Here is an 11,833-nt window from a genome sequence, read left to right on the forward strand (position 1 = left end):
TGGCAACCAAGTGACTGCAAGGACTCTAAATCATTCCCCACTATTCAGTTCAGTCAGAACTGAAACAGCTTAGATGATAAGCGAAATGTTTACATGGAAAAACAAAGTCCAGTTGCCTTTTTTTGGGGGGGGGAGCACATTTGGGGCAAGTATAGTGGTGATATCTAATGGAAGTACAAATCAAGAAAGTATTCCTGTATTTCATTAAGCAGTGTAGATTGTGTCCATATATTTTTATATTGTTTTTTTTATTAACTGACAATATTATTTTATGCAAGGAAGGTGTGTTCCGTAGTAGTTTTAAAGTAGTACTGATAGCAGCCTGGGAATAATAGATCAGTAGCTTGTTTCTAACTTGTCCACCCACCCACCCACCCAATAAGCTGTCCACTTCGCAACAATCAAGCAATTTCTACAAAACACAAGCCCTGGCTATTATACAGTGGAGTCTTTGGTACTCTGAATGTTTGCTTGCAGATGTTTCATTACCCAAGTAACATCAGTGTTGAGCACTAAGGAGGCCATAATTCAATCCTAGGCTACATCTTTTCTTATTGGTGGGGTATTGGAATCTAAAAAAAGCCCCAAAGCTCAAGTACTACTGAAACTTTTTAGGTTTTGTAATTCTGGAAAAGTTCCTTTTCTTTTGGTGGTACATGCAAATGCACTGGAGAAGGTAATCTGCTTTAAAAAAAAAAAACTAATGGAATGCATTCTTCCCCTGGTTCCTGTTCCTACAGTGAAACTACTCTATGACTGTGTCTGTGTTACCCAACTAAATTTTCTGAGTTTACACAATCATAAAGTAATCATATGGAATAGATTTGCCTAGACTACAGGGGTTGCCTAGCATGTTATTTAGTCTACTATATGAATCTAAACCTTGATTCGCAAACTGTAGTTTGCAGGAAAACCCTAAGTACTTGAGTCTTGAGTCCAAATTATGCTGCATATACCGGTAATCTATGCAAGTAGGGTACTATTTCTATCATTAACAAATAAGATCCACAACTTGATAGTAGTTAATAAGCTAGTATGAAACCTTCATATTGTCGATAATTTATTTCAAGAATAAAATAGAAAAATTATATACACAAATATGGCTAATCACAACTATGTGTTAGACAACCAAAGCAAATAAAAACTGAAGTAAAATTTAATCAAAAGCTTTCTATAGTAGGCAAAATAAATGAACCACTATTGTCATGCTACAACAAGTGAACACATGGAAAACACCAACCAACTCTGAAATAAATTTAACCTGTCCCATTTTAAAATTAAATATTTTTACAGTTAATCAGTCCTTTTCTTGAAGTTCACAACTTCCGTTACTAGTAATATCTCACTATAACCTTTACAATATACTATATATTCCTATATGGATGGGAGGGAGGGGGAGAGAGAGAGGGAGAGAGACTAAAGTCTATAGCTTGAAATTTAATTCACAATCTGGAATGATAACATGGAACTAATATATTCACCCTTGGCTTATCAGATCACTTACTCAGTCCAGATCTTCGCTGGTTTTGCCCAGAATGGGAAACTTAGCTAAGAAGATTTAAACACCCTATAGCTGGTGGAAGTTCAGAAGCACAGGGATTTGTGATTGAAATCTTTCAAATCAATGTATCCTTAGCTTATGAAAGTGGGAGGGTAGGAATAAATATTCTTATTAGACTCATACAAACTATGAATATCTATGAATGGTACATCTGATAACAGGTAGGCCTTACTATATGAATTAATATTTGCTTGTTCAGCAGCTACAAAATACCATCTTCAGAAATAAGCTGTGTTCTGTTGATTGATAAATGAAAGGTTAGCAATTTTCACAAGTCAAGTAACTCTTCCATGTTCATTTATTCTGCTCAGTCACAGGGATGTTTCCGTCATTTTCTGCTGAAGGAAACATTACATTGAGTTAATCACTAGAGATATTTCCATATGATACACTTAAGGAATAAGGTGCTTGAGAATACTATCTTTTCTAGCAACAACCTCAAATTGACCAATTTCAGGGTGGGGGTGGAGAATGCTGGCATAAATTACTAAAACTGGTTACAGTAATACAGAGATGCATTTGCAAAAGCAAAAATTCTGTATTTTACTAGTAATGTCATCTGCCTTTTCTTACCTGCCATTGCAGAGAAAAATAAGATTCTGTACAGCTGCAACAGTAGAATTTTCATTTTGTCCAGTGACAAGATGTCTATCAAGCACGACATGAACTGCATCTACCTTGCTGGCTGCAGTGGAAATATATATATATTCACATCTTAATTTACATGTGTAACAATATATCATTTTTTTAAAAACCTAAGAAAAAAATGTTACCTATTTTTTCAAAATTAATTAAAAATGCTTACTTTTCTTTCTTTACAATGTGTGAAAATCACAATTGAATGCTGCCATTGGTAAGATGCAGGTATTCGTGTTTAACAGCCTTCTAAAAGGCCTTTAGAAGGTTAAGAATAAAGATAAGGTTGAGCCAAGGTAAGTCTTGTGCTTTCTCAATATAAGGAAAAAAGGAGGAAAAATCAATTTCCTGGTTGGATAGCACCTCCTCTTTCAGAAAAAGAAGGAAAAGACGAATGATCGTCACATGTGGCAGTTCATTTCACATACAGTATTATCTAAACCAAGATTTCAAGCTTACAATGTGCTTGAAACTCTACCTTATTTTGCGTGGTTTGTACCTTACACGCTGCTTGACAGAAGAGTATCACCCTGGTAATCTTTAGGCTGATAAAAAAATGAAGTACAGATCTGTGCCAGGGCAGGGTTCTACAATGAGGCATTAAGCCATATTTTGCCTCTGATAGAGTGGAGGCTCTGTAAGTCTAATAAATGATGCCTAGTTCAAGAGTAGCTATGCAATTCTTACTGCAGATAACCATTCTACAACACATTGGCATTCTACTACATTCCAGCATCAGGAAAGCAAGTGGGCCCCAGTTGATGCTAGTATGATCTTTATTCTGAGATTGCTACATTGCACACTTCGCTATTAATCGGCAACAGCACTGTTTGAAATGGGTGCCACAAACAAGAATAAAGTGGAGTTTGGTTTCTTAATTTAGGAAAAACGCATTTCTTAAAGCTTTTTAATTATAGGGTGGAGAGACTATGGTGTAACTTCATTGCTATGACCACTGCTGCAAATTTGATGCTATTAATCAGGTGGGAAATCAGGTCAAAATATTTTCTTCAGACTTCAGAAAACCACATTTGTCTCACTGTACTTTATTCTTAAGATCACAAGGTATTTAAAAAAGAAATCCTAGTCATCCATATTTTAAATTCCTATAAATTATTACACCATCATACTTTCTACTTTAATGTGTTCACAAAATTATTTAGTGATTCTAAATAGATACTGATTTTAACAAGTATTAATCAAAATCTGTCCGCAGAAAATATTAAAATGGCATACCACTAAAAGTAGCTCCAGAATCCTTTGAAAAGTCTTCAACAATAATGGGTAAACTGGTAAAACTAGGAAGTCTTACAAGTTCATAGACAGAAGGCTGAAAGAAACAAATACAAGTAATATTTTTACACTGTAGTATATAAATCTCCCTATGCAGGAAGATTTATATTTTGATTATAGAACTAAGTAGAACTTCACATAATTCAGCAAAGCAGTTCCTAATAAAAAGCATACAGTCAGGATCACTTTATATGAAACACAGAATTAAATGCATTACTGTTGCAGACAATTCCTCTAACTTTTACTAATTCAGTTTCATTGTAGCTATAACTCTATTTATATTATCTGCATGTGATTATCCTGAGATTACTAAAGTACTTTGAGAATCTCTTGGATATAAAGCTAGATTTCAAAAGTTTTTAAAAAAAGCAAATATACTCTTTGTGGTCACAAAATTAAATGCAAGTAAAGGAGATGTGCTTCAGCAAAAACATAAATCTTGAGGAAGATCTGTGACTGTAATATGAGAAATTCTGCCATATATGAAAAACAAAAATAAACTACATCATAATGCCTGGATATGTAGCAGCACCTGGACAATCTTAATCCATTTCCAAAAATGTAGCAGGATCAGACCAGATGGGAGACCATTGTTGTAGGCTAAACCAGGACATTGAAAAGCATAAAAAGATAATGGAAATACAGATACTACACAGGTAAGACTGTGAAATTATAGAAAATAAAGTGTTTTTTTTCTAGTGAGATCCATCTATCAGGGCAACCTGGTCTACCCATACAGCTTCCGCTTTATAGGAAACTAGCTGGATATCCGTGCTCCACGATGAAACTATGTGATCAGGCAATGCAGGAAACATCCGGTTCACTCCGGTTCAATCCATTGGCACAGTGGTGGTCAGTGATTGAAACACGTAATGCAGTGGTTCTCAATCTGTGGGTCGGGACCACTTTGGGGGTCGAACGACCCTTTCACAGGGATCACCTAAGTCCATCGTAAAACACGTATTTTCAATGGTCTTAGGAACCAAGACACCAATTTTATGATTGGGGGTCACCACATGAGGAACTGTATTAAAGGGTCGCAGCATTGGGAAGGTTGAGAACCACTGACATAAGAGAACATCACTCCCGCTGCCTTGAGTCCAGAAGCAGTTCCATAGATGGAAGGTGTAGACATTTTGGCGAGGTACCAATGTTTAGTACTGTAAGGAGACCCAGACCATTCCTGAATAAAGGAGTGCAAGGTATGCCAGTTTGAACTGAGGTAACAGAATGTGAGGCAACTGGCAATTGGAACAGAGTTCTTTACAAGTGGGGAGGGGGAGTAGAAGGTCTAACTCCTTAGCATCAAAGCGTGTTAATATAAGGCAACTGGCAGTTGGAACAGAGTTCTTTTCAGGTGAAGAGAGGGAGTAGAACTCCTTAGCATTCAAGCGTGTTAATTACTGTATAAGAAATACTAATGATCTGTTGGTCATTTCAAAAAATCCTTTCTTAACAAGCACCTAGAAGCCAAGAGGATCATATGTGCCAAATTTCAAGTTTGTAGGCTTTACGGTTCTGGAGATTTCATGATGCGTGAGTGGTATTTGGCTTTTATAGATATATAAAGTTTCATTCAAAGACTTAACTTTATAGAATGGAATAGAATAACAGAGTTAGAAGGGACCTTGGAGGTCTTCTAGTCCAACCCCTTTTGGGCAGGAAAACCTACACCACTTCAGACAAATGGTTATCCAACATCTTCTTAAAAACTTCCAAAGTTGGAGCATTGTTCCACTGATTATGTCATGTAGGTTTCTAAAGAAACTTTTCAAGAAAGCTATCTATTGTGAAAAATGCACTGTTTCTTCAGCATACAATACCTACCCCTGTTAAGCTGTATTCTTGAAACACCCAGGATTTGTCTTCATTTGTGGCACAACATAAGGCAGCAACTCCATTTCCAATAGCACAAATAGGCTCTATTAAAAAAATAAACCTTTACATATAAAACTTTCAAAGTTTTATGAAAATATTATTTTGAAATGGGTCTTTCTTTCAAAAACAGTATATCACATGCTGTATAAACGCAATGTTTATTATTTCCTATTGTACTTTTTTTAAAAAATGCAATGGGGAAGGGGATCAAAAAGAAGAAAATACAATATTGATGATAATAGAATAGGCAATTTATATTCAAATCTATTCTTTTCATGCACCCCCAACAATTATTGAGCAGCTTGTGTATCTGATATATTGTACAAAATCTTTTCAAGGACTAGAATCAAAGCAGAATAAATATTAAAGGTAATATGGTATGTGTATCTTATACATTAATCACCACTTTTTGACACATGCTCTCCAATCTATGATGTCTCAATGTACACAATAGCACGTAAAACACCAAGGAAGTTTACCTACTGTTCTCCGAACTGAAATGTTGCAATATTCTAGCTAAGTAGCCACTGTTTGCTAGATCTGTCAAAGCACCAGGACAGTCAGGGATCAACAATGCATGGTATCTTGCACCTAGGTGAGAAAAAAAGGTAAAGCCTGAGTTCTATTATTCAAAACCAAAGAGGCAGAGATGACTCAAAAGACTAATGGACAATGCTCTCCTAAAGCATTTCCTGCTGTCTTATTTGCTCTACTTACAATAGATATATATGAAGGTCCCATTGCATAAAAATTATAAATCAAATTTTAAATTAAATTTAACCAAAATAAAAAGCTTGTCTGGTAATAATTTCTGCAACCCACTCAGTATTCCCAAACAATGTTCAAGTCCAGGACAAGATCAATATATCCCAGAGGTATGTTCAATCTGCCCAATTTTTCTGCTATCAGAGCAAACATATTTGCTTCCCCATTTGCCCCTAAAAGCTCAGTGTCAGGCATGCCTCCTTCAATATCCAAGAAAGAAAATCCTCAACTCCATTTGAATAGAGATAAAGTACTTTTACTAGATATGAATTGAAAGCAGCGAAAAGGAAAGCAAGAGCTGAGCCAAAAAGGCGCAAACAAGTACATATCAAATGATTTCCCAGCCCCCTCCCTCCAGTTACCCCAGCCCAGTGTCCAATTTGTAACTCCCTAAGGTGTCATGTGGGGTGCATCTTCAAAAGGCCTCATCATGTTGGTATGCGAGACGGTTGGCCTTGACCAAGTCCAAACATCAGCCATCAGCATGCGCAGAAGATGGTGAGAACAAAACTCCCTTCAGTACCATATAATTCCTTTACGCAACAGTATGCCCCCACCCTCCCTGTTTCTATGGCAGCCGATAGCAAGCAAGCGAAGCAGAGGCTGACACTCAGTGCCCTTGGGGATAAATGTATCTGTGAGAAAGGCAGGGAGGAAACAAGCAAAGGGAGCACTGCTCACAAAATACCCATCCTTTAAAAATATAAGCATTATACCCATCCCAACATCACTACTACCTAATGCCTTGATGGCGAACCTATGGCACATGTGCCGGAAGTGGGACACAGAGCCCTCTCTATGAGCACACGAGCCATCACCCCAGCTGAGTTCCATCGCGCATGCGCACACACCTTCCAGGGGCCAGCTAATTTTTGGGAGGTGCATGTTCATAGATGCGCAGGGGGTCGCGTGCACATATGCAGGGGGGGCAGCGTGCATGGGGAGTGTTAAATATGCATCGCATTATGGGTGTGCACATGCTTTTGGCACGTGACAACAAAAAGGTTAGACATCACTGGCCTAATGTCTCGAATCTGTACTACCTGTTCTGAAAACAAAACAGAATCTGAAACTAGTTTGATTATAAATTGCTCTCAATTATAATAATTTAAAGACACCATTAATTAAGTTTGGTTAGATAAAGGTGAAAACAAACTCCTAAATAATGCCAAGGGGAAATATGAAACCATGGCTTTTATTGGGTCTGAACTATAAGAACAATCAAAGCTTCGAGAACAAACTTTATCTTTTCCTCCTAAAAATGCAAATGGAACAATAATAGCTTCAAGGCAACTCGATTATCAATTTAAATTATCTTTATTTTAAAATGCAATATGTGGTAGAAATGTATCTAGATACTTGAAAAGACCATTAATGTGTAGGTAACAAAGGGAGATACACCCAATCACAAGTCAAAAAATATCTCACCATCAGTTGATTCCAACTTGGCTGGATTTGCATAGGATTTCATACGGAAATCCTGGATCCAACGCATGTTTGCTTCATTAACCCCAACAAAATCAATTGGCTTCCCCTATAACAGTAAAGCCCAATTAATGCATCTACAATTAATAAGACTTTGGGATAAACATTTAGTGAAACAAAAAATATTTGGGGAAAAAATAGCCTGTCTCCATGAAGTAAACAAACTGTTATTGGTACTAAATGAAGATGTCATTTTTCATATAAATGGAAATACTGGCCAATACACACAAACACCTCCCAAAAATATTGTACATTTACAACTTGCACTCTTCTTAAAGAGCTTAGCTGGATTTAGTTGCTTTTTAATAAAGCAATGCATTTACCAATTCCTGCATTTTGAGCCCACTCTAGGAAATTGCATATGGAAACGAAAGAGAAAAATAAATATATGAAAATAATGGGGGATAAAATTTATTTTCCACTCGTCCCCTTACAGCAAGTCAATGTTACCTGTAGGTACCTAGTTTGGAACACTGCAACTTCAGATTACATTCCATTCTAAGTCCATTACTGAAGGCCATTATTTCCTGTAACAGTTATTTCTTTCCATTTTCTTTAACCATCTTGTCTGGGGAAGAATCTATGGTATTTCATCACTTACTTAACCTAACATGGAACACTTACATTTACTTACCCCTGGGGTAGCAACTTGTAGATTAAAAGCAGAGCTCGCCAATGTAAAAGAGTGGAAGAAGGAATCAGCTGATACACCTGGTGGACAGATATAAGCACATTATGTGTAGTGGGAGCTTCTATATGGAAAAAGAAAACATTGGTATGGCTACATATCTAGGGGAATAAAATCTGGATGTGACCTAGATAGCAGCAGAGACATATTGAAAAAGTCATCTGGCTTTTTGTAACACAAATATGGGAGCATTCATTGATTATTCTTACTAAACAGGCAAGCTTGATAGCCTTCACATTACTCAAAGAAAAAAAACAAAACGACTTAATAATTTTCATGTTGGTCTTGAACATACAAAAACAGGCTAGCCAAAACTTGCTAGAGATGAAGCTGTTGGAGTACGATGAGGACATTTATACTGAAGACTACCATCTTTCAAGGCGGCTAGATAAACTCCTGAAGGGAGGTATATTTTAAAAATAATGTAAAATAGAAGATTCAACCAAGAGCACTTATAAGCCTCAATGAACAGCCCAACAGAACTGTAATGTCTATGTTCTTGTAGGCAGAAAACAAAAAGCATATTTGGGGCTGATGAGAGCTGAAACCCAATGTGTTTATGAGACCATAAGAATATGTTAATAGTATGTAGAAATTACATGGCTGGGCAACTATCGAATAATGATTATGCACATATAAAATGCAATAGACACTGATTAAAAAAGAGAAAGAAAAGTCCAGGTTGATATGTGGATGGGAGACCACCAAGAAATCTCAGGGCTAAAGGCTACATTAGATATGTCATCCAGGGCAAGCGAAAGGAGCTGCAGATAACTTCCGCGCTGCTGTCAGGAAAATCAGCCCATGTAAAAAGAGAAGCTGAACTCCACTTGAAGCAATTTATAAGGAACCATCACTCCGACGCAGTGATGATACAGTACTGTACTCTTACTGTATCGGTCAAATTGCCGGGAATCGCCTCCTCCAATCTCCTGCGTCCAGCTGCCTGGGAACCAGTCATGCGCACATCGGAGTATCAAAGGTCGGAAGAGCCACCCCCTACCGGGAAATGGGCTGTTGCCTCTGACAATATACTCCTTTTCAGGGGCGATTCTCTCAACACCACCACCCCCTCCTCGCCTTTCCGTTCAGCGCCCGGAAGAGCCGAAGAGGAGGACGGGGAGGACCAGAGCCAGAGGCCTCACCTGCAGCAGCAGCGCTGGCCACAATGAGGCACGTCGGCTTGCTGAGCCTCTCCGACATATTGGCAGCGGCGGCAGCGGCAGGAGCCTCCCGGGGAAAAGGGAAGCGGGCTTCGCGGCTGGGAAGGAGGAACCTCGCCGCGCTTTCCGCCCATTAGCCCGCCCAGCTTTCGCCTTGCGCAAGCGCCCTCGAACTAGCCACCCTCGAAAGGGGAAGAGATGGGCGGATTGGATAGCTTTCAATCGATTGTTTTGTCTGTTTGCCCCCCTTTTTCTAATCTGATGCCAGCCTTGGGTGGGTCTCTTTCTTGTAGCCAGAAATCCTCTAAAATAAAATGCACACGTTGTTACCATTGTATTATTGTTTTTTGCTTCCCCAACGCAGCTTATTTTATTTTTATTTTATTTATTTTGCTTTGTCAAGCATGTATGAGAAAACAAGTATGAACATAACATATAAACATATAAGTATAAGCAGGTATACGTATATACATAAGGAATGAGTACAAATAGATGGGAACAGTAGGACAGGGACGGTAGGCGCGCTGGTGCGCTTATGCACGCCCCCTTTACAGACCTCTTAGGAATGGGGTGAGATCCACGGTAGACAGTTTTAAGGTTGAAATTTTGGGGAATGTAACAACACAGTCGAGTAGTGCATTCCAAGCATTCACCACTCTGTTGCTGAAGTCATATATTCCGCAATCGAGGGGTTGTGTTTTTCTGCAATCGAACTTTAAAAAAATTGTTTTTTACTGGTGAGTCGACTTTGAAAAAGGGTCTTTTAATGCTAAATCTTTATCGTTTTTTGCATTGCTAGGAATTTCACTATTTTACATTCAGCATTTGCTGCCGCTTCTCTCGTTTGGCGGGGGACGGGACCCACCTTTTCTCTCCCCATAACAGTAAGGGCTGTTTTATAGCAGAAGAAATTGATTTGAGTCTTGTAGCAACTGTTTAACTTTCCTAGAGCAATCTCAGTCTCTCAAATTGTATGTTATTACTGTATGATAATCTACGGAATTTCTGGAATTCTGAATGCTCAGGGCTGTATAAAGGACAGGTGTGGGGCACCTGAATCCAGGAGATGAAGACAGAATATAAAATAAACTCTCTAATCTCTATAGATTGAAACTATTGTAGCCTTATCAAGATTAGAATCTTGAAGAAGCAGAGATTGCAAAGGGCATCTCTATTTTTCTTGGATCAGGTATGTAAATCATAATGATATAGTCATAATTATCCTTCGTGTGAAAACAAAAAGTGAGCACTATCTGTCTGTGCTATGAATATTCTGCTCTAATGGAAAATCCTATCAAAATCCTGAAACTACTATGCCATATTCAAGTATGATCTGAAAGGCAACCCCATTCTTCATTGTTCATATTACTTTATAATAATTTAAGTAAATAAAGTAGAAGAATACTAGTTGGCGCCATTGGGTCTTTGATTTGCTAAAAGGATGATATGAGAAGATGGTATTTTGTTTTATTGTGGATGTTTTTTTCTGTCTTGAAAGAGATGAAATGTCTCTATAATAGTCTGCTTGGCTCCTCACATTAATTTGGCTGTTCTGATATCCACTTGAGGCCATTTGGTTGGTATGGTATTTAGTTGCTGCTGCTGTTATATTTTTATTATGCCTTTTTTTAGCCAATTTCAAGGACATGAACTGTCTCTAATCAGAATGTTTACTGGCAAGTTCCTCTATTCTGGTCTTCTTTCTAGATAGTCTGATGCAGGGACTGGGAAGACTCAGGTCAGTGATGGTGAACCTTTTTGGCACCTACTCGAAAAGGGAGCACACATGTGTGCATGCTTGTTTGGGATGTAACTCAGAAGAGGAGTTGCCCAGGGGGCATGCGCACACCAGAAAATGAACTTCTGATTTCCGGCACATGCATGCGCGGTGGCCAGCTAGTCTTCCGGTTACTGGTGTGCATGCACAATGTTCAGCTGGCCAGGTCATCCTCCTCAGATTGATCAGCCTCAGGTCTGTGGCTTTGTCCTTCCAGAGGCTGATATTCTATAGCAGTGTTTCTCAACCTTGGCAAGTTTAAGTCCTGTGGACTTCAACTCCCAGAGTTCCCCAGCCAGCTGTGCTTTTTTAACACTGGGTGACCTTCTTTTGTGTTAATCACTTGCAAGCAAAGTTCATTGTTTTAACTGTCCTAGGTCAATTCCCTTCTTCAGGTACATTTATTTAAATTCAGATTTACATGTATTATTTTTATGCACAGGTAGCAAAAGTACAATTTGATATACTAATTGTGTATAAAGTTGCAATATTGTGTTCATTCATCCAATAATGTCATGGCTTTTATGCAAGATTATTTGTCTTAATTTGCCTCCAATTAAGAAGGCAAACTCCAATTCTAATTTCGT

At 38.2% G+C, this 11,833-nt stretch overlaps 1 protein-coding gene across 3 annotated transcripts; it reads right to left on the minus strand.

Annotated features, from left to right (window-relative positions):
* Window positions 1-1,039: 1,039 nt before the first annotated feature.
* Window positions 1,040-9,622, minus strand: GATD1 (glutamine amidotransferase class 1 domain containing 1). Of its 3 annotated transcripts, none has more exons than XM_087716234.1 (8): window positions 9,452-9,620; window positions 8,253-8,329; window positions 7,562-7,667; window positions 5,852-5,959; window positions 5,318-5,412; window positions 3,434-3,527; window positions 2,135-2,246; window positions 1,040-1,899 (listed from the first exon to the last, which is right to left on the minus strand). In XM_087716234.1, exons 1-8 carry the CDS (start codon window positions 9,507-9,509, stop codon window positions 1,890-1,892), a joined length of 660 nt encoding a protein of 219 aa, XP_087572360.1. In that variant the 5' UTR covers window positions 9,510-9,620; the 3' UTR covers window positions 1,040-1,889. The 3 variants fall into 3 exon arrangements, with proteins under 3 accessions (XP_087572360.1, XP_087572369.1, XP_087572378.1); XM_087716243.1 differs by having other exon boundaries at window positions 1,040-1,896; window positions 9,452-9,617; XM_087716252.1 differs by lacking the exon at window positions 1,040-1,899 and having other exon boundaries at window positions 2,131-2,246; window positions 9,452-9,622.
* Window positions 9,623-11,833: the final 2,211 nt, after the last annotated feature.

This window comes from Thamnophis sirtalis, unplaced genomic scaffold, assembly GCF_051295495.1.
Source record: "Thamnophis sirtalis isolate CommonGarterSnake01/CBP01778 unplaced genomic scaffold, rThaSir2_p1.2 scaffold_1, whole genome shotgun sequence".
NCBI classification, from domain to species: Eukaryota; Metazoa; Chordata; class Lepidosauria; order Squamata; family Natricidae; genus Thamnophis; species Thamnophis sirtalis.

Bases quoted from the DNA above. Each gene is read 5' to 3' on its own strand.
- GATD1 (XM_087716234.1), bottom strand. From the start codon at position 9,509: ATGTCGGAGAGGCTCAGCAAGCCGACGTGCCTCATTGTGGCCAGCGCT. The intron at 5,413-5,851 runs GTAGGTAAACTT...TTTTTTTAATAG, and splicing joins ACATTTCAGTTCGGAGAACA to AGCCTATTTGTGCTATTGGA. The intron at 2,247-3,433 runs GTATGCCATTTT...TTTCCACTGCAG, and splicing joins TTCTGGAGCTACTTTTAGTG to CCAGCAAGGTAGATGCAGTT.